Source organism: Hyposmocoma kahamanoa, unplaced genomic scaffold, assembly GCF_003589595.1.
Source record: "Hyposmocoma kahamanoa isolate Upper Pololo Valley unplaced genomic scaffold, ASM358959v1 159, whole genome shotgun sequence".
NCBI lineage: Eukaryota > Metazoa > Arthropoda > Insecta > Lepidoptera > Cosmopterigidae > Hyposmocoma > Hyposmocoma kahamanoa.
In genome coordinates this window covers 306,724-329,972 of record NW_020653571.1, presented here as the reverse complement: position 1 = coordinate 329,972, position 23,249 = coordinate 306,724, and the positions used below count along the sequence as shown (strand labels likewise).

Below are 23,249 nucleotides of genomic sequence, written 5' to 3'. Positions count from 1 at the left end.
AGAAGCAATTTTATGCAGAAACACAAGTCGTTATCGCGTAACAAACACCCAAAAAAAAAGAAAATACAGACGAATTGAGAATCACCTCTTTTTTGTAGTCGGTTAAAAATAACTTTCATCTTTTAGTATGTTAGATGTCTATATTCATTTTAAAAATAAACTTTTGGCGCGCATTTGAACTGGTGAATCAAAAACTTATCACATTCCATCTTGATAATGCCAAACCATGTAACCGGTAAAAACGATTGCAGTTAGCTTGCAATTGCAATGTTTTAGCTAATCCACAGTATTCGCCCGACATAGCTCCTACAGATTTTCACTTATTTCGGTTTTTATAAAATTCTTTAAATGGACATCACATTGATAGCGAAGGGACAATGAAACGACACTTAAAGTGTCGAGTTCTTAGGTTTTCGCGATTGTTATACATAGGAATGAAACTATTTTTCCGGATTTAAATCGCGTATATTTGTTTTTTCAAACACCTCACCTCAGTCAACCGTGACCATGGGACCTGTAAAGGGCCCGAAACGTCGGTTTGTTTGAAAAAACAAATATACGCGATTTAAATCCGGAAAAATAGTTTCATTCCTATGACACTTAAAGTGCTTTTCCACCGGCGAGGCGAGACGAGGATTGAAATCTCGCCGGCCTATTTCCACCAAAAATTGCCATTAATAGCTCGCGCGAGCAGAGTTCAGGATAGCGACGATTCAGTGTTGTTCAGTTCGTTCAACGATAAATGCATTTTGATTAATTTAGATTTTATCAACAAAGGTTTAAGTAAAGCTGTACTAAATCGATATCAAAAGACGTTATTGTAATTGCTACTTTATGTGTATTCTTTTTAAATTAAATATAATCGTTTCTATTTCATATTCTCAATTTTTGTTCCGCTAAATGTGTCTAAATATTCATACTGCAAATTTGAAATCTCTTTAAATAACTTGAAGTACACATCTCAGTAGAAAATTTTGACAGGTTGTTATGGTCTGGCCTACGGTGCTGGATTAGAAATATCATCGTCGTGAGACTAGACTTAGGCAGGGGATCCACTATAAATTCAATTAAATTCTGAACATTATAACTCGGGGTTTGTCAAGGCGAGAGTAAATAGGGATTATGTAAGTATCAAAGTCAAATAATAATTAATTCCATAGGTAAAATTTTTCCACTTGAATACGTCATTTTTAAGATACTTTCTAAAGTACTGCTCGTTCACTACGCTGACCTCCCTGAGAACGAGCAAGAAACTCCAGGGATTGCTCTTTTCAAATAAACTTAAATGCTATGGAATACACTTTGAATCATAATTGTGTGGAATCTAGACTCTTGTCTTTCCATACTTCTTTATCTAAAACATACTCTTCAATTTTGTAATACGACTTTTCAATTAAAATACTTTTAGGCTCAACTCACACTGGCGCAGAGTGGAAGCGTCGCGGCGCGTCATGTTTCTCGCCCATAACATATTCATCTCTATTTTCCCTTTATTAAGGTACAAATTTGTGTTTTGCAAATATGGAATGCGTCAGACGCCGACCACACTGTGATCCCGGCGCACTAATGCGAGCGTTGTCGCGCGTTGACGCGTGTCGCCAGGCGGTGTAGTTGAAAAACAGGACGCGACGCGACGCTTCGACTCTGCGCCGGTATGAGTTGAGCCTTAATGTAAGTTTTTAACTTAGGAAACGTTGACTTACAAATAAATGGACGACGGGTCTAATACAAAAACCACGAAAAAAAATGTCCCAAGTCAACCTATTTAAATGTAGTGACATGTAAAGGAATATGAAAAAGCGAAACCGTTGAATTTAAATTGTAATGTCATCGCAGTACTGTCTAATTTTGCTTGCTTCGCTGTCTGTCGAACAAACGAAGACTAAAGCGTGAATGACGCTCTGTATACGATTTTAACGCCCTATAAGTTCGGACACTTTTTAGCGCGGACCCGACGTCCATATAATTGTCATAAAATCTGATATCTTAATATATTCTCTGGAATCTTATTTTAAAAACGTATACAGGTTCCCCATAAAAGAATCGTTTACCTTAGTTAAACAAAATCGTGGTACCATGGGTTTGGACTTAGTTCTAAGGTTAATCTTATGGATATCTTCTTTCTTAATGAAATTATGTATATTTTTACGGGCATACAAAATATTTGAGTAAATGTACTGTGATGCCACAGTTATGATACCAGTCTCCTTAAACTAAGAAACCCAGTTCAGTTGAGATGGAGATCATGTGCGCATTTATTCCTACAATAAAAGAATATCAACTTACCGGTTTCCCATCCTTGTTGCCTTTCCAAAACAGGTGAGCACACAAAGCAACTGCTCGACTCTGATCAGGTTTCTTAAGCAACTTGCTTGCTGCCAATGCACATTGAGTCCTCATGGGTTCTGCGTTTTCAGCACCTAAAATTTTCATAAAATACCGAATCATATCATTTATTTGCTTGTGGATTCTTTCATGTACATCTGTACGGGGTACTATACAGGGTGATAAAAAATCACTGTCCGTTGTTTTCCTGCGCATAACATCTAGTAATATAACACATTAGTGAAATAAAACGAAAAAATGTTCCCCATTTTTTGATGTTAATATTTCCCAATAATTTCTAACGCGTGGTTTACTTAAAATAGTAAATAAAATTGAGGGATAGGCACCGAGCTGTCTAGACGCCTAGGCGTCAGCACGTCGCGCCGCGCGACGAGAGACCTGCGCTAACGCATCGCGCGTTAGTTTAGTATTTTGTTTTCTGTCAAATACCTAAACTCGCGCGCTGACTCCGCCCACTGCCACACACCGTTGTTGTTGCAACGGCGTCTGTTTATCGTCGGGTGTCAATATTGTTCACAATTTTTCGGAAAACTTTCAGACGTCCTAACTTATTTATTTGTTAAATATTTGAAAAAAAAAAACCGAACATGTATTTTTTATTTCCATTATACAGTATGCTCGTTTAAAGTGGTCAATGTTTTTTTATCACCCTGTATATCTAGTTACAAGTACAGTATTAATAGAGCTCCTAGTGAAATAATTAAGCGTTACGGTTCCACATTTATATAGCAAACCGCCATGGAGTGGAATTCCCCTCCCGACTTATTCCCGGAACAACATAACTTGGGCCTTTTCAAGGCGAGAATGAGTAGGCCTTATTTAGGTGTGCATGCTCCATCGTCGAACTCGTCCCTTTCTATGAGATGGAGTTTAAATGCGCCTAATTTTTTATTTTAAAAAAATGTCCAGAAAATACTTTCTTCACAACAATACTGCCACCTTACCTATTTCTGAGGCCAAGCAGTAATGTAAGCATAACTGCGTTCCAGTTTTGAAGGGTAAAAGGGTTTTCTTTTTTTTTTATATACATAATAATATCAAGTGGCGGAACGAACAAGTCGTGCGCCTGATGATAAGTTTTAAATCGCAAAGTTTTAAGAAGCACTGCCACTGCGCTCGTCACCCTGAAACATAAGTTGACAAGTCCGATGTGCCTGTAATTTCACCAGCACCCTTACAGTTAACAAAATGTAAATACGTTTGTTATGACAATGAGGGCAGTACTGCCACCTTACCTGTTTCTGCCACCAAGCAGTAATATGAGCATGACTGTGTTCCGGTTTTGAAGGGTAAGGGTGCTAGTAAAACTACAGACACATGGTACTTGTCACCTTTATGTCTCTCGGTGACGGGCACAGTGGCAGTGTCCGTCAGATCTTTGTCATTTAAAGCTTTGAATGGCACTGCAACTGTTATGGAAAGTTTCTTCATCTCGCCACTTGAAATCATAGAAAAAGTGCAAAAGTATATAAGTAACCTTATTACTATATGACTATTTCTCAAAATATTAGTACATTTACAAACAAAGGGGTGTGCCCCGAACCAGTAGAAAAAAGTACTATGTTTTCATTCAATCAAGACAATATGCATAAGAAATTAAAACGAAATCCTAATAATTTATCTCTATTAACAACCTATAAGCGCTATAGAAATTTCTGTAATAACTTGCTAAAGTTATAATAATAATAATAATAATAATAATAACGCACACACTCAACATAGCACTAGGGAAATCCTGTGTCGCGGGTGCCATGGACACATACATAGACAACCACAAATTACACCCAAACTCACGAGAGAAATAAATGTAGGCCATACAAACATTTCTCCCGGCCCGGGAATCGAACCTGGAACCTCTGCGTGGCAGTCCGGCATGGTAACCGTTCGGCCACGCAGGCAGAAAGTCAATCAAAAGATCTTATGAAAAATCTAAACTCCATGAAGCTGGATCTGATAATAAAAAACTCTAGTTGGCAATAACGGATATAGCTAAGTGCGATGCCCGTGACCTCCTTCTTACCGAAACCACACCTTTTGAATCTGTTAACCATGTTAATGCCTTTTTTGGTACTATCGGGAAAACAATGGAGGAAGATCAGGAAATTTGTCAAACATTTCAAGCTTCACCTGCCCCGTCGAACCCTCACTCATTTGTCGTTCTACCCATGGACGAACAAGAAGTCCATAGAGAAATCATGACGCTAAAAAGTGACTGTGCAGTGGGCTGGGACGGTATTTCCACGAAACTTATTAAAGCCCGCAGTAATCTAATAGCTCCTTCGTTAACTCACATATGCAACATGTCGCTGTCCACGGGTTTGTTCCCGAAATCCTTTAAAATAAGTCTTGTTCACCCTATATACAAATCAAGAGATCGTAAAGAGGTTAATAACTACCGCTCAATTTCAGTGCTACCCTATCTAAGATCCTCGAAAGATTGCTTAACAAACAAATAACAAACTATCTGGAAAGTAAGGGCCTGTTGAGCGATGACCAATACGGTTTCCGGATGGGAAGATCCACTGATCAAGCAGTACTTAATTTTACTAACATGATTGTTCAAGACCTTGATTATAGAAAGAAAAGTTTGGCCATTTTCCTTGATCTAAAAAAAGCGTTCGATACTGTATCATACCTATTTTATTATCCAAATTAGAATCACTTGGCATACGCGGCACTCAACTTTCACTTTTCCAAAGTTACCTCACTGGCAGAACCCAACGTGTTATGGATCGTTACACGAGTGATGATCTCTCCATCTGCTACGGAGTTCCCCAAAGCAGCATAGTGGACCCACCCTATTACTGATCTACGTTAACGACCTGTGCAACTTGCTTATTCCTGGAGGTCAAATAACGGCTTTTGCCGATGACACCGGTCTATACTTTTCTGGAGATACCTGGGATGGGGTATTCACCTCCGCACAGATAGGGTTGGATAGTCTCAAAGTGGTTAAAATATAATCTCCTCACTCTAAATATTTCAAAAACAAAATATACAGGCTGTATATTTAAAAGTGGGACATACTTATAGAGTCCGTTATATTCCTGATTCTGAACCCAAAGAAATAATAAACTAATGAACTTAAACTTTACAAAAAATATTTTTTTAATTTTTTTTATCGACTACTACTTGAGAACAACATTAGTTATCGAAATCTATGCACATTACTATTATTGCTCCGACGCAGCGGCGAAAAGCAAAGCACAGGTCGGGGGTGGGGACGCGGGCGCATACGCGAAATTGCTCAGTCCACGCGCGACCTTGATCTAACGAAGACACGTATATTATTTGTACTTCCGCTCGCCCGATCGCCGCAAAATGGATATTTATTCTAACGTCGAATTGACTGAGATGGTGCAACTTTACGCAGTAAGTGGTGATAGTGTGAGGCAAGCTATTAAAATGTTCCCAAATCGAAGTTTACGCGGAAGAGGTGAACAGTGTCGAAGTGTTGCGTGCGAGGATTATCTCAGCATTTTATACTGTGAGACAAAATGTGTTTGTGTTGAACAATTTAAAACAAAATTTACTATGTCGTGCTAGACTATGCATTGTGGAAAACGGTGGACAATTTGAACACTTGCTCCGTAACACGTAAGTGTAAATAAACTGTAAATAACTAAAAAATCAATCATTGTAAATAATTTGATTTCACATTTTTAACTACGCCAAAAACCTCAATTCTTATTAAATGATAACTAGTTACTAAATCATAAACTTATCTTTTTTAGTACGTAAAACATTTCGATGATAGTTCAAGTAAAAAAAAATAACATAAGCTACAACGTAAATGTGAAATCATTGTTATTGTTGCTGTCTCACTCGGCGCTCGCTTGCTAGTATTCCCATTGCACTCGAAATCAAGCGTAAAGGGAATCGGTTTAGTCCTATGTACACTTCAAAACACATTTGTTGATTTATTTTTTGTTCTATTCCATATCCTAATTTTATTTTAGTCTATGTTAATTTGTAACATGATTTACTACGACATGTACGAATATGTCTCACTTTCAAATATACAGCCTGTATAACCTCAATAATTAATCATCACCCTCCAGATCCTACCAAGCATATTATCACTGCCCACTCCCCCAATGTTCCAACATCCCCTGTTCTTGCCCTCATCTAGAGAAAGCAAACAAATTTAAATACCTAGGCGTTGTGTTAGACAGTAACCAGTAGTTTACTCGCCAATCGAGTTCGTAAATTAATCTTAGTATTCAAACATCTTCGGCACGTCGCTGACCCTTTCCACCTCAAAAGGATTTATCTTGCCCTTTGCCAATCACTACTGAACTACTGTATCACTACATGGGGTGGTGCCGGCAAAACCCATGTTATTGCACTGGAGCGTGGTCAGCGGGCTTTGCTTAAAGTATGCACTTTCAAGTATTTGTCACTTCATAAAATACGAAATGTCTCATTAATAAGGTGCATGTTTTTGGTCTGTAGACCTTGATTGAATGTAGTTTCAGTATGAAAGTGATTTGATATGTGGTTTCATAGTAAAAATTTAAGTAATATGCCAAAAATAAAATGACTCATACCTATTTACCTTTCTTTCGTTACGCTTGATTTCCACCGATAACCGACCAATTGACCCAAACCACAATTTTCTTTTTTAGAAATGCCTCCAAAAACAAACTGAATTACTTCAGATATCCAACCTCCCTATCGAATACATGCTGATAAACGATGAAGATAGTATCTACCTTTAGATTTTTAAGTACCAATTGCGTTAATTATTAGAGCATAATTTTGTGATTTAAGTAAGGAACCATACTGCATTTTCTAAAACGTTAACATTAGTTTTAGGAAAAAATATATATTTCAATACTACGTATTTATTATTTTTATTTGCTTTTTGCCATATTAATTGATTTATTGCCTACTATTACTTAATGCCATAGTGATAAAATTAATTATATTTTGCCAATGTATAAAGTATTTCGTAACGTGCTTTTCGTTACGTACAATTATTTTGAGAAATAGTCATTTATTAGTATTTATGTTTACTTTATTGATGAGTAATACACGCTATCATTACAAGATATTCTCTTAACTCCCAAATTTCTACCCTAAGGTTGCCTGGAAGAAATTAGTACTTAGCAATAAGGACGCCTGTAGTACATTGGCTTACTCTGTGATACTTACATTACTGTTCTGTGTTATCATCGTAATTTTAATGTGCAATAAAGAATATTACATTCATTCATTCAAAGTATTCTAACACTTACCAAAACAATTTATCTGTTCAAAAGTAGCAATGATCAGAGTAATGGCGGCCAACTGGGCTTTGCTGTCGGAAATCTCGTCCTCATACAGGGAGAATGCTTGAGATAAATATTCGTAAGCGATGGTCTCGTGGTTTGCGAAGCCTATCTCGCTGATGGCCAGAGCACCTTGAAGGTAGAGTCTGTAAGATTTAAGGACTGCTTTTGAATAGCCGTTGAAGCACATAATAACGCACACACTCAACATAGGCCCGCACTAGGAAAACCCTGTGTCGCGGGTACCATGGACACACACATAGTCAACCACAAATTACACCCAAACTCACGAGAGAAATCACGAACTCACGAACCTAGGACCTCTGCGTGGCAGTGCGGCATGGTAACCGTTCGGCCACGGAGGCAGTTCAATGTTAATGTTAAGATGATGGTAACCAACTAACTTAAAATACTGATAAAATGACATAACTAGAGCATCTTACTGCAGCAAAATAAAACTAGAACTAGCACATATCAACGCAGCAATTCGAAGTTCATTATTTTACACACGTAACCGTACATGGAGGTTATATAATTTCAAAAATAATTTTAAAAGCATGGTTCGAGTTACATTAAAAATAAAATATTATTTAGCGATGACTATATATTGTATTTTTCTTTTGTTTTTAATCTCTGGAGGTGTAAGGAATGTCTAAGTCTTGTTCATACAGAACAATAATTTCTAATTTAAATATTAAATATTAAAACAAGAAAATAATTTAAACTGAATAGATAAATGGGAACGAAACGTGGAACAATGCGTAATCACAGAAGACACGATCGTACGCAAACAGGTAACATTCTTAAATCTTCAAGCAACATTCCACTGTATTGCTTAGACAATAAAGTTGAAATTGCTTTAATTATTTCTTTGTCCAATAGGTAAAATGGCTCTCAGAACCAAAAGGTCGATTTGGGCATGTTTGTGACTCATATACATCTCATGTATATGACTGTACAATGTATTTCGTAGGCCTATACCTAGCAGTGGGTGTTAACGTGCTGAGATAATGATGATTTCGTATTATTGTTATGACATATCACGTGATAAAAGCACTTTTGACATATATGACGTGCGACTTTATAATACCAAGGGTATGTAATTTGAGTGTAAAACTTTTAATAACATAATGTTAATATCTCACCTTAGAGGTAATTCAGCTAACTCAGCTTTCACCAGCATACTGATTGTTTGATGACAGAACTGGAATATTTTCTGACATTTCTTCTCCCACATGTCATCCTGGGAACAGATAATAATAGTTTTAATAAACATTTGGCATATCATTTAATAAATTATAGCCTGTATAGCATGCATTGAGTAGCATTCCTTTCAATTATGATATCTCCAAGCCGCTTTTTTCAAAATAACGATCCATTGGTACATGTTTACAACTAACCTCTTTCCACAAATATTTGTATACAAAACCGATTCGATAAACATAGAACACTAACTTAAACCAACCACCGGTTTAGCCCACTGTTGGTCATGTTTACGTCTAACATCTTTCTACTAATCTTTGTAAAATGACCTAGTCCAGAAACGTGGAACACAATTAGTACCTTAATCTGCTACTCTTTCAACCCACTAAACCAATAATGTGTGTTTACAAATAACATCTTTCTGCAGATTTATGTAAGCAGAAGTGAATCAGTAAACATGGAATTCTATTGATATCTTAACTAACAACTAGTGTATGTTTACAACTGACCTCTTTCTGTAAATCCTTATAAACAAAAGCAAGTCGATAAGCGTGGAACAGTAAAGGCGGGAAAGAATGTTGTATGCGTCTTGCACCTCCGCCTTGTAACGCTTTCCGAGCTGCGCTTAAAATCAGGTATTGTTGATCCGCAGAGTCCGACTTGAAGTGATGGATTAATCTATATTGAAAAGTTAGGCTAATTCACAATATAATGATTTGAATAAGTAATCTTACATTTTAAAATAAGCTTGCCTTTATTGCAATTTCACATATTCAAAATTTGAGTACGAGGAAACAAAATTTCTTGTAGACAAAAAAAATTTGGCAATCTAGTTTAACTACAAGATAAAAATGGCTATTTAGGATGCTGATAAGCAATGACGTGTTAAACAACATGACCATAGTTTTGCAAAAATGACGATGAATGAAGATTTTGTCGTTGTTTTTGATAGTTTTTTCTAAAAAGACTTGTACGAAACTACACAATGTACATACATTATACAATTAGGTGTCATTTTTGTAAAAAAAACAATGGTCAAGTAGGTTGGCACGTTATAGCTTACCAGGATCCGTTTAATTGTACTCTGCATAACTATTTTATTCCGGAAAATTGTATTATTATTCAAAGACGTACCTTGCCAACAATCCCTGCTCCTCCATAAAGTCTTCGACGTCTTCAGGTTCCGTGGTCGCTTGATCAGGTTGGTCTTTGACTAGTACATCCAGCATTGATAAAACTGATTCGACCTGTAATTATAATATTTAGTTAAGCTCACCCTTTTAACATGGTCCACTGTGATTAATTATGAGTCCAGGGATGATAGCAGCAGCGTTCAGAATCGTAAAAAAAATGTTATGTGATAACGAAATTCAATTCGAAAAATAACGTTTATGTACGTAACGTGTAACGTTAACTGACAAAATAGGTTTTAAATAATAACGCATGTGACCCAGCCAAATATGTCATTCGACTAGTTACAAATATACCATTTGATTTGTATCAAATACGCCATTTGGCTAGTGTCCAATACACCATTTGGTTTGAATGAAATATGCCATTTGGCTAGTCTTCAATATACCATTTGGTTTGAATGAAATATGCCATTCGACTACTTACAAATATACCATCTAGTTTGTATCAAATACGCCATTTGACTAGTGTCCAATATATCATTTGGTTTGTATCGAATATGCGATTTGGTTAGTATCAAATATACCATTTGGCTGATAATAATGGCTGGTGCCAAGTATGAACTAAATCTATTTGATATTAAAAATAATATATGTATTCGTTTCATTTTGTACGTTTATTATATGTAAATTTATTTCGTCAGATAGACAATAAAAACTTACATCTTCAGGTGTAGAAATCAAAGTATCACTTTCAAGCACGTCATTGATCAAGTGAACAGCTATCATGATGCGGCCAGGGTGATTCAGGTGTTTGATCAGAGGAGCGTAATGTTCAAGCTTGATAAGGGTCAAGATGTTCTTATAGTTATCAGCAGGTAGTTTCAATATTTTCATCAGTTCTTTGAAGACTGGAGTGTTGTGTTCTAAATGAATTTTGCCACTGAAATTAAAACGTGTTGTGTTATTCAGTAGCAGCAGTTCCTTGTGAAAGAGTTCGAGGAGGGAAGTACTTGCCTCCTTACATACCTATTTCAAGAGACAAGCAGTAATGTTCACATTACTGCGTTTCGATTTTGAGGGTAATGGTGGTGGCGACATTACAGGCACATGAGACTTGTCAACTTATATCTCAATGCCCCTCAGATCTTTACGATTTAAAGCTTAGAGTGGCACTGCAACTGTTATGGAAATGCGTGTCGCTTACCTAAGCTACTCTTAGGCATATTTAAGGATGCCGCGGCATAATTGCCATCAGTGTGCGCTTGCATGTTGTAGGGATGGCGAAGGATCCACTGCCGAGCCATCTTGTCAGTTGGCGACGAGCCTTACCCTTCAAAACGAGAACACAGTAATGCTGACATTACTGTTTGGCGGCAGAATATAGGTAAATACGGTGATCAAGTGACCAGAACAGGACTTAACGATCTTGAACCATAACTTAAATCCTGAGAAATATTTATTAGGAAAGGGCGGGGAGGGTATGACATATAGGTTGTAACATACCTATTCTGATGAATATCCTGGCAAATCTTATCCGTGTGAGCCAGCACCCGGTCAACATAAGACAGCTTATCCGGGTGGCAACGCTGTGCCAGCTTCAACAGCGCGAGTTGCAGACTCAACATGTCCTCAGCCGGCATGTCGGTGCGGCTTTGAGTTATTGCAGCCACTTGGTCGGAGAATACTTCAAAAAGTTGCACCTCTTGTTCTTTGCCGTCTTCTGTGGTTACGCTTAGGTTGATGTTGCCTTCGTTTCTCTGTCGAAAAGATATTAGATTTTTTTTTTCTTTATTTATTCAAGAACTTTTGTAGAATGTACATGTCAGTTCTATCATATTCTAATAGTTTACATATCTATAAAGTAAACCCAGGTAAAATTGAAATAAGTAATAACGTACACACTCATAGCCCCACATTAGTGTGACCAGGTATCGCCGATGCTATGGACACACACATAGACAACCAAAAATTACGGCCAAACTCACGAGAGAAATAAATGTAGGCCATAATTTTTTTTCTCCCGGCTCGGGAATCGTACCTGAGACCTCTTGCGTGGTAGTCCAGCATCGTGACGGTCAGTAAACTTCGAATTATAATTATTAAAGCGACATCTCTAGTCAGCCACTGGTAGCTGTAAAGGAACCTGGCAGAGTGAACAAAAACTTTCGTACATTTCTCACAGATGGCGCTACAGCAAATAAGTCGTTCAATAACCCAAAAACAAAAATCTGCAACAAGCATATCGACTGTGAACTGGCAATCGGTACTATCTCAATTTTGACAACTTAACTGCATGAAGAAAATAAATGTTTCTCGTAGTTTTTAGATATTTTTATTACACATGTATGTATGTACACTACGTATTTTTATTTAATAAACCAGATGCTATATAAATGATTTTTTCTTCATCATGTAAAGTTGTCAAAATTTAGATTGTACCGGTTGCTAGTTCACAGTCGATATACAAAAATTCCTTGAGTCTGCTGGTTCGTTCCGTAGCTTATTATTATACTATATAATTTATAAGGATATAATCACTCATTGAACATAATTACTAAGAGGTATAACAACAAAAAGCATAATTTCAATGTGTATAATAAACCTTCAGAATAACAAACATTAGATATAATGATTAGGTAACATAATGAACTAATGGTATAAGTATTACCAGTATAATGTATTAAATAATATAACACATTATATGCCAACTACGGAAGGTACTAGAGAACCTACGGTTTCTTGTTTTTAATGACTTTTTTGCCGTAGCGCCATCTGTGAGAAAATATGGGTTATGCTAAAACATACCTGGCTATAAGCGGCGAGTCTTTCAATCAAGGCAATAATAATGTTCTTAATGTTAACTCCAGGCTGTAATTCAGCGCAGGACTTAAGGAACGGCTGAAGGTTTGCCAGGTGAAACTCATCCGGGAACACCTGGAATAGTTTATATGAAATTCAGCAATGTAACGAAAGTATGTCTTCTTAGCATGCCGACTCTGACGTTTATATTTGTGAGGACCAGCACTTAGCGGCCGACACAGCATTATTTATATATTATTCTTTTTATTTCATTATTTATGATCAGGTTACACAGATTTAAACTCTAAACGTACTTCACAATATCTGCAGACTTTGTGAAGTAATGAAGTCTGAATTATAAGTGGCATTATACAGGTCCTCGCGTGCGCAGGTATAGAGACACGCAAGGCAAAAGATGTGCCATTGTCCGAGGAGAGATGCCACATTATGGAGCTATAACCCCACCTGCGCATGCTCTCCCTGCTTCGGTCAATTTGGTTCCACAACCTATTTAAAGACTTCCAAGTGTGCCAAGATAGATCATGCCCAGGAGGTAGGTGCTCTGTCAGCGGAATGAGTGATGCCGTGTGTAGTGTATGTGGATTGTCTAAGATTTGTCTCGATCGCACACGTCGCATGGTGCGGGTGGTAGGAGTCAGTCTGTGTTCGACCGTCAACTCGGAGACATGTGGTGGTGCGTAGGCGTGCCAAATGCCAATACGCTATTACTTGTAGGAGTGGACACTATAAATGGGGACTAGGGTAAAGAATTAACCGTAAGTAAAAAAAAAAAAATTACAGTCACCCCTCCACACCCGCACATGTGACGTATGCGCAAGAGACAAATCATAGACAATCCACATACACTAATAATTTCACATAATGATCAAAGTGGAAGTAATTATCATTTCGTTGTTTGGTACCTCATAATTCACACATTTTGTACCTTAAACTATTTTACTCCTTTTCTATTATTGATTTTAAGGCTTTCGTGGCTATTCACTAAATGATTATCACTAATTACAGGTTTCTTGCCAAGGTATGAGAAACACCGTGGGGTAGTAGTTAGTTTCCCCGTCCAGACGGAATACTTCTTTAATGAAGCTATGGCTACTCTTTAGCCTCTAGATTACCGGCACGTGATGGTGTAAGGGCCGGGAAGAAAGTCAGTAATCCATAGTGTAAACGGGACGTACCTGTATGATACACTCCATGAGGTATTCCTGTGCTATGGCGTCCCGACAGCTGACCACCTGTTCCAAGATTCCAGGTAGAACTAAACGCCCATAGTCATCCACTGTGACGGATTCAAGTTGGGACAATCGGACTAAATTAGTGCCAACTAAAATGCGTAGTTCCGAACGCTCGCGTTCACGGCGCTCTTTATCTCTGAAATTTTTAAATATATAAAGGTACTACCCGCTACATCGTCTGCGTAGAATAAGCACCTATTACGTTTTGTTTTCTAATTATTAGAGAAACTATTTGTTGAACTATATTATGTACCTATGGTATTTCTGCTTCAGTACTAACCTGGAGTGTCCTTGGTGTTGCATCCTGACCCATAACTTGTTCATTTCAGCGAAATTCATGAGCACGAAGTCTATCGCGTCACGTACCTAAAATTACAAAGAATAAAATAACTACTTTACTTTAACTTTAACTTTACTTTAACTTTAACTACTTAAATAACTACTAATAAAATACTTTTTATTTATTCATTACGTTACATTGTCCAAACACATTTATCATTACAGATATATATCCAAATCGATAATGTCAAATCACATCATTATTAAAATTAATAAATTACTAAATAAATTTCATTCAAATAATAAAAAATTTAAACATTTCAAGTTCTTATACCTATTTCTTATATATAGTGTCAAGGGCTACTTCTGCGAATCTCGACATCGAACAACAAAAAATATCCGTTTCTTTAGAAATTTTATTTAAAAGACGTAAAGCAGTAGTGAGCGGCGCGTACTCCAGCACTTTGGTCCTGCACGGCGGCAGTGCTAGAGTCTGCTGTCCCACGTCACAGCGTAGGCGCGTATTTGGCACGAGAAGGCCGATTGCTTCCAGTTTATGATAATTTATGATACGAGTATTTGGCTTTCTGTTTTATACCCTGAATAATTTCAGCGGTATACCACTCCGGGTAGGAGCGCGTTCTCTTTTTTATAGACCTACGCTGAGGTGTGCAGCTCAGCAGCTGCACACTTTATATAAGGTGATCAGCTGATGCTGCCTTTATAAAGTTGAGTAGAATAAGTCCACTGTATCGTTTACATTATTGATTCCATACAAAGAACGCCAATCAATTGTACTTAATGATGTGTATAACATTTGGAAATTGCATTTAACAAGTTCCATTTTACATTATATTTATTATTATTAATTCTATCAACACTAAAAACATAAGGAAGCGGCTCACGATTCTGTACATTTTTGTTTCTCATTTTAGAACAATATATGCTTAGTGGGGGATGATGCGGATCGGGGGATGCCAAGTTGTCTAATTCTGCCTGTATATTCATCTGATAGGTGTGTAAGTTTGATAGTACTACATCCAAGATGCGGTTACTACAATTAGTGATTTATTGACGAAATTCGCAGACAGTAACAAAAAACTCATAATAACATTGTACCAGACTCGCGGAGTACATATTAAGATCACCAATTAAAATGAAATTGAAGTGAAATAGGTGCAAGTAATCACAGTCCCTACTATTTGGTGGGATTTATACTACACAACGCCCGTCCGCGCGGTCGCAACGCACCACGCCGTATCCGCGCGGGGCCACTTCCCCGTCGTGGACAGATTTATTTAGACCGCTCTCAGTTATTGCCCATAAATCCGCGGGAGATGTATATATATTTTCATACAACATTGATAATGTGCTCCTAAGCCCTCTAGTGTTTTGGTAGTATATATGTACCTTTAATAAAACCGTGTAATTTTATTTTCATTGACATGGTCCACTCTATTAGTCTCGAAAAAAAATATCAGTTTGTGTTGATACGGTCTCTACTTTTTTTCTACAATTTTTATTCTAAGTGAATTGTTTAATAGTGTGCTCTAATGAAAAAATATCTAATATAAGCCATCTACACGAATTTGATCTGTCCAATTGATTATTTCTGTAAAAACTTAATTTCGAGTAGTGAAAATTCTCCATACAACTTATTATCTCAATTAGTTCATTTAATTTAAATTTATTAATATATTTGTTTTTACTTATTATAACATTAGTGTTATTAAATGCATTAATGGAGTTGTATAAGGCAGATTGAAACTTCATTATATTATCGTCATGAGAGCCAGCCAATATTTATTTACTTAACTTATTGTCATGATTCAATTCATTTTGTCGCGAATTATTTAATTTTAATAACAATAATAATTAAGATTTTTTGTAAAACATCTCCACTAGTTTTGTTATGAGCACAAAGATCGAACACACAGAAGGCTGCGGTGAGAAGGATATTCAGAAGTCTCTCACAAGATGTCGTGCGAGATTTTTTAATATCCTGAGAACATTCCCTTCTACCAATCCCGGGTCTTCTCGGAACCGATTATATTTGAATATGCGTATTATTCATTGGAATTTGAGTGAGTAGTACATACTTACAATTTGTTTGTATTAAATATTTGCTACAAATTATTATCTCAAAAAATAATACTGAAATTGTGTTTCTATAGATACTTGAGTATTGAAATAATTTAGACATTTATGACGGCCTCGGCGGGTGAGTGGCTTGCACATCGGTGTATATATGTATATACATATATAGTTATTATATATATTAAATAAAAAATTAACTTTAGACAACCTATATTTTTGAACTTTTATAAAATGTCTATTCACAAAGAACACTCGTTCGTGTTAACGAACTGTGCCTTAAGATTGAGTAACAGAGTTTAGTCAATGCGACACGATTTGAATATTGTAATTTGCTTACGTCTAGAACAAAAGATTATTTATGAATTTTGAATACACTAGCTCCTGACACTAATCCTATAGAATGACAAGTAATCTCTATATCGTTACGACCATTTCAACAAAGTTTTTTATAAACACCCACATAAAATATAATAAAAACATTCTTTCCTTCACAACTAGATGGCATTGATCGTTTTTAAAACGCGCTATCGAAGTGTTACTTTTGATTGTACATAAGCTTTCAATTGATTTTGATATTTTATGATAATGGGTCGTTTGTGGTCACACTGTACAACCTTTTTGTCTAGCACGGCTACGACTTTCTTCGTAGCCCAGTAAAAACTGTGGTACCTTTTAGACATCTTTATTTATTTGGTTCTCCAATAATAAGTACAATAATAGAAAACATAATACAATTGCCCCGTTTAGGGACACAGTATATAGTATATACTGTACTCATGAGTTGCATCGCATAAAAATTATCGTACTCATAAAAGTATCGATACCTTGAAGTATCGATAGCTTGAGGTATCGATACTTTTGTCCTGCAGATTTTCCCTACATAAAGGCAGAATAAAACACATAACACACAAAATTTGTCTTTTTTTATTAATTTACGATTTTTAATTGAAACAAATAGTAAAAGAATTTGATTAATTCAATCAATTGTCATTTCACATATCTTGTGTTACTGAATGTTCCAGTTTCACTCCTTCTCTGTACAATCACTTAAAAACAAAAATCTATTTGGCGACGATCTGTTCGTTTTTGATACGTATTGTCTGCTTTTGAGAATAAACGTTCTGAAGAAGGGACAAACTTCTTCTAAAGAGGCAAGTGGTGGCATACAATATACAGCCAATTAATTTGTGATAAAGGTTCCCATTTAAAAAATCGCTAGGTGGCTTGCGTATACGAGGTATCCTAAGTAGGAATTATTCGAAACGATACGTTGCTTCTGCCGTACGTTAACTAAATATCTGACAAAATCATTTTTAAGATATTGTAAAAAAACCATAACCCAGTTTTACAATATTGAAATTATTTAAACATATGATAGCCAATCATCATTAGGGTAAGTTCCGATATATCCAATACGTTAAGCAACTTTGCCTGTTTTGAAATATAGAATTTTGAGCTCTATCTTATGGTGGTTAAAACGGATATTTGACGGCAGACTTGTCAAAAAGTACTAATACCTGAAAAGTATCGGATGAAAGCATTCGAGTACAAAAGTATCGGTATCAGATGGCAGTGTTAATAAAGAAAATAGAAAAAAAAATGTGGACCGAGCCTTCTTTTCAACCGACTTCAAAAAAGAAAGAAGTTCTCCGACTCCGACAAGAATCCGACTGCATTTTTTTCGTATTTATGTTACGCGATAACTCCGGCTAAATTTGTAGGACAGACTAGGGGATGATTCCGGATTCGCGCACTTTCCAGTAACCGATTCCAATAAAACTTGGCATATAGATGTAATTCTACGAATTTTTCAGGTCGGGTTTTTTTGTACTCTGCTAAGGTTAGCTAATATAGCTTTTAACACTCACAGTGCCTTCACTTTCATTCTCGGCTTCGGCGACGTCAGGCAGCACGTTCCTGGTGCACTGCAGAAGGTAGTTCCTCAGGAAGAGCCCTCTTAAGGGGTGTTGTACACCGCGACACATCTCCACTAGGTCCTAAAATAGTACAAGTTATAAAATTCTAAGAATTAAGGATGCCTTCAAATAAGATGCTTGTAGCTCGGCTACTAATTTTCATAAAATATAGTAGCAGTCTACTGCTACTATATCCTTGTGATAGAGTTCATGCAAGAAAGTATTGCCACATTATCTATTTCTGCCGCGAAGCAGTGATGTGAGTATTAGGGCGCATTCCAATTCGTCGTTTTCAGCCGCGCTGCAACAGCGCTGTAGCCGCGCGTCGGCCGCGCGATTGTCACTTTTCATACAATTTCTAGAAGCGCTGCAACCGCGCGGCGGCCTCGCTACAGTCACGCTCGGTCGCAGTCACGGTTAGTGAGGTACAAGTTAATTTTTCCAATTAACTACGATGGATGAAAATAGAAGTTTGTGGAAGTGACGAGTTGAAGAATTTATAGAGAATGCAAAACAACAGCCTGCAATATGGGACATCAGTTCCGCCAGCTATTCTAATCGACTGGAAAAAAAGCATGGGAAAATTTATGTCTAAAATTTGAAACTAAAACTACAAATGAAAATAACAGCAGATGAGTCATTTTTAATACTTGTACATGAAGTGTGTGTCCCAAGAACTCTAACTATATTGCCGAACCTTGTAGTATTCATTTTCATTATTTTGACAAAATAAAGGTAACGAACCGATTCTAATACGTAACGGTATTCTTTTTAATTTTTTTTCTTCAGTTTTAACAAAATAAGTAAAGGTAACGTTTCTTCGTCAGAATCCATCGTGTAACTGAGTCGAAAGATAAAACATCACTAAAAATTTGGTCGCACTTCAGCAGCGCGACAGTCGCGCGGCTGCAGCGCGTCTGACAGCGGCTAATTTGAACGCGCCCTTACTGCGTTCTGGTTTCGAAAGCTAAGTGTGCTGGTGAAATTACAGGCACATTGGACAAGTCCAGGGAAGTACTGCCAACTTACCTATTCTGCCGCCAAGCAGTAATGCTCACATTACTGCGTTCCGGTTTCGAAGGGTAAGAGTGCTGGTGAAATTACAGGCATATGGGACTTGTCAATTTATGACTCAGGGTGACGGGCACAGTGGCAGTGCCATGGGTAGGCGTGTTATGATGGATAGGCGTGTCGCTTATCATCAGGCGCACGACTTGTTCGTCCCGTCACTTGTACATAAATGTAGGCCATACAAATTTTTCTGCCGGCCCAGGAATCTAACCCGAGACCTCTGCATGGCAGACTAGCATGCATGGTAACCATTCGGCCACGGAGATTCTTTAGCAGACTAAATGATCGCGTAACATACACACAAGAAATTACAGTCCAATTGGACTTGTTTTTAAAAAAGTCGTTTAATAATAAATACAAAGTAGTTAGTACCTTCAACAAATCACGTCTCAAATTGGAATTGGTCTTAATATAGACCAGTCCTACAGTAATGAGCAGGTACAGTCTCGGTACGATGTTGCCAGCGTACTGTACTAACTCATACAAGTCAGCTACTTTGCGACCTTTTTGAAACTCTTCCAGGAGATACAGCTCTAGGTGGCGCAGTTCGTCTGTTATTGCCATATCTGAATTTTGGAGTTAAGTACATTTACGGAAAGATCACATTAAACCAACCTGAGAAATAAATAAATAGAATATAATTATTTATTTCATATTATAAATGTCACAATTCTAAGTGTCACAATATTACAATCTATAGATCAAGCATGAAACAAATACTGTCCTAACTCAAAAATGATGGAATTGAGAAAACACTAAATAATTTAATATATTTAATAAAAAAAAACCCGAACGCACGCACGCACGCACGCACGCACGCACGCACGCCCACCGCCGTTTGCGCGTTGTGTTTTAGTAGTAATCCCATTAGCCAGACCATCAATCTGGCCAACGGGAAATACCGGTATATAACACAAGTAAAAATTTTACGCAGACGAACTCGCGGGCAACTGCTAGTATATTATATGATGTTGAGGGATAATATGATAATTACTAACATAAATGATAATAAAGTCAATTCTCTTGTACCTGGTGATTGTGTTATCTAACACAATTGTTATCAAGATGTTTTCCTCAACTAAAAGAAGAACTTTAGCTAAATTTTTTAAATTAGATACTGCACATGACTAAAAAAGACTACAACACGAAAATCAGAAAGACATTCAGTAACTTGTACTTTCATTTCAACATAGCACCCCACAATAATTGTTGAATAGCAAAACCTATTATAAGGATTACTGGAACCCTTAAAATTACTAAGCGGAAAACTTTGTACTAGTGAAATCCTAATGGCGCCTTCAAATTAGACGTTTATTTTAGAGCCTTGCAGTGGCGCCTACTAATTTTTATACAATATTTAAACATTAAATACACAGAGAATGGGTGCGCGTCGGGTGCAGGTCGGGTGCGGGTCGGGTGCAGGTCGGGCGCGGGTCGGGTGCGTGTCGGGTCAGGAATTAAACACGCCGTGCTCCCGACCCGAAACGCGCCTGAACCAGACCCGCAGTCAGTGTGTTTCACGCTTAAACCGGGACGGGTCCCGCGCCCGTTCGTGTTGTACTATCGTCCATATAAATACACGGAATTACACCCACCGTGCACCCGACCCGACACGCACCCGACCCGCACCCGTTCTCCGAGTGTTTCACGCTTTAGAAGCGCAGTTGCAAATATACTGTCGTAATACGCGCACACTACTTTGTCCTACAAAGGCACCAACGATAAATAAACAGAAGAAGAAATATCAAATGCTTTCGAAAAATATTTAGTGATTCAGAAATTTAAACATAAGGAAGGCTAAACATTTTCACTAGAAAGGTTAGATCGATATCTCCAATGAAAACTACGCCCGCTTAATCTTTGGATCTGTTCTGTTTTTATTTTCTTTTCTTTTTCAAAATTTTGTTTTTTGTTTCTTTATTTTTGGTGTAGTGTTTATCGGAGGTACTGAGATATGAAAGGCCTGAATTATGAGTTAACAGTTTCGGCTTTAAGGATTAAGAGTCAAGCATTCCCCAAAATGGCTGTCACTTGAAAAGGATACAAAGTTCATAATAGCACTTGGGTGACAGCAGTGAAGTCCGTAACTCCCCAAGCATGGTTGATGCATGTTTGAGAGCATCCATAAGTTTAGACTTATCCAGACACCTTTTCATTTGGAATGCCTGAAATAAAAGATTCATACAAAATTAAATTATTTTATCGGATTTAATGGCTCACAAAAGAACACACTCATAGCCTCACACTAGGGAATCCCTATACACATAGAACACCACAAATTACACCCAAACTCACACAAGAGAAATAAATCCTAGTCCAGGAATCGAACCCGGGACCTCGAAACTAACCCAAAGAACGTAATAAAACATTTATATTTTTTTGCTGTATTGTAAAACCTGAAACTACATATTAAAACATCACAACAAGTTTCTGAGAACACTTGCAAGCCGGTTCTGTACTCAACAGACAACTTTTTTAAATCTATTTCTTATTAAAGCTTGCTTTGTGAAGACAATCATTGTTTCACATCTGCGTTAAGACATTTTCATGTTAGGTTTTACCTCGTAAATAGAACCAGTAGACTTGCCAAAGTATGTTTGACCCTGTCAATGAGAGACTCAGTACAATGGTTGACCCGGTTACTGATCATACCAGCTTGAATTGAATTGAAATTAGTTTACTATCATTGAAAGTTTTTTAAATAATACGATCGACGGGACGGACAACTCGTGTGCCTGATGGTAAGCTAGACACCTGTCCGTAACAGTTGCAGTGCCACTCAAAGCTTTAAATCGCAAAGTTCTGAGGGGCACTGCCACTGTGTCCGTCACCCTGAGACATAAGTTGACAAGTCTCATGTGCCTATAATTTCACCAGCACCCTTATTCTTCAAAACCAGAAAACAGTAATGCTGACATTACGCCTTGGCGGCAGAAATGAAAGTATGGGTGACAATAACAGTGAATAAGGCACTTTAAACCAGTCAAAATGGCCACATTTAATATAAGGACACTAAAGTGCAGTACCTACAATGTACATACATATAAATAAATTTTGTAATACTGCCTGTTGGAAGGGGCTGGAAGTTCTTACTCCACAAATTGTCTTTTATAGATTTATACTTTAAAATAGTATTTCAAAAACATGCATACTACTAATTTGTATTAAAAATATTCATCAATACTAGGTTTGTTTATTGTACTAAAAATTCAGGATTTCCTGTTTTGTGGGCCAACATAACAACAATAACAAAAAATTAATTATTAATTACCTGGACTTTGACAACATTGAGTGCCTCATCTAGGAGCTTAACCTGCTCCTCAACGGGAGACGCTTGGTTAGTCATCTGTGCCTGGACATAAAAACACCAATTTTAAAAAATTGCACCAAATTATCACGACATAACACCCGAAAAGTTGTCATAAACATTAAAGGAACTAACGTTGGACCAAATGTATATAAAAGGATGGTTCCACGTTTCCATTTTGGTTCATTTGTAATCTACTAACCTGCGGTGTCTGGTAAACAAACAGAAAGTGCTGATAACGATATTTAAAAGGATAATTGTGGAAAAATCTCGAGTGGGTGTTTTTGATTACATCCACGATTTTTTTTTTGTCAACATGACAGCTTGACGGTGCTTGACAGATAGATATTATATTAAAGCTTAATGCATTTGACAGTGACACCCGGTTTCTATGAACGATAAACGTATACGGCATACCTACTCTGTATAAAAATATCACTGTAATGTTGGGTCATAGAACGATTTCCATTTCGAAAAAATCATATTTTTCAGGAGAGTAAGTATTTTTCCGGATATTTTTCCAATATTTATCTCTTTTTTTTTCACGTTAGACGTTGACATCTATCAAATGT

The 23,249-nt window shown here is 37.1% G+C and overlaps 1 protein-coding gene across 1 annotated transcript in view; it reads right to left on the bottom strand.

The window, feature by feature from the left end:
* The window catches only part of LOC113240612 (vacuolar protein sorting-associated protein 35), a 25,386-nt gene extending 2,432 nt beyond the window's left edge, over nt 1-22,954 (bottom strand). The window contains exons 1-15 of the mRNA XM_026477948.1: nt 22,880-22,954; nt 22,642-22,722; nt 21,415-21,535; nt 19,743-19,936; nt 18,252-18,380; nt 14,288-14,373; nt 13,951-14,143; nt 12,761-12,889; nt 11,459-11,712; nt 10,676-10,895; nt 9,957-10,069; nt 9,332-9,500; nt 8,765-8,862; nt 7,587-7,765; nt 2,287-2,420 (exon numbers count right to left, since the gene is read on the bottom strand). Coding sequence (XP_026333733.1) covers nt 2,287-2,420; nt 7,587-7,765; nt 8,765-8,862; nt 9,332-9,500; nt 9,957-10,069; nt 10,676-10,895; nt 11,459-11,712; nt 12,761-12,889; nt 13,951-14,143; nt 14,288-14,373; nt 18,252-18,380; nt 19,743-19,936; nt 21,415-21,535; nt 22,642-22,716 — 2,094 coding nt within the window. The 5' untranslated portion in view covers nt 22,717-22,722; nt 22,880-22,954. The remainder of the gene's footprint in view (nt 1-2,286; nt 2,421-7,586; nt 7,766-8,764; nt 8,863-9,331; nt 9,501-9,956; nt 10,070-10,675; nt 10,896-11,458; nt 11,713-12,760; nt 12,890-13,950; nt 14,144-14,287; nt 14,374-18,251; nt 18,381-19,742; nt 19,937-21,414; nt 21,536-22,641; nt 22,723-22,879) is intronic.
* Nucleotides 22,955-23,249: the final 295 nt, after the last annotated feature.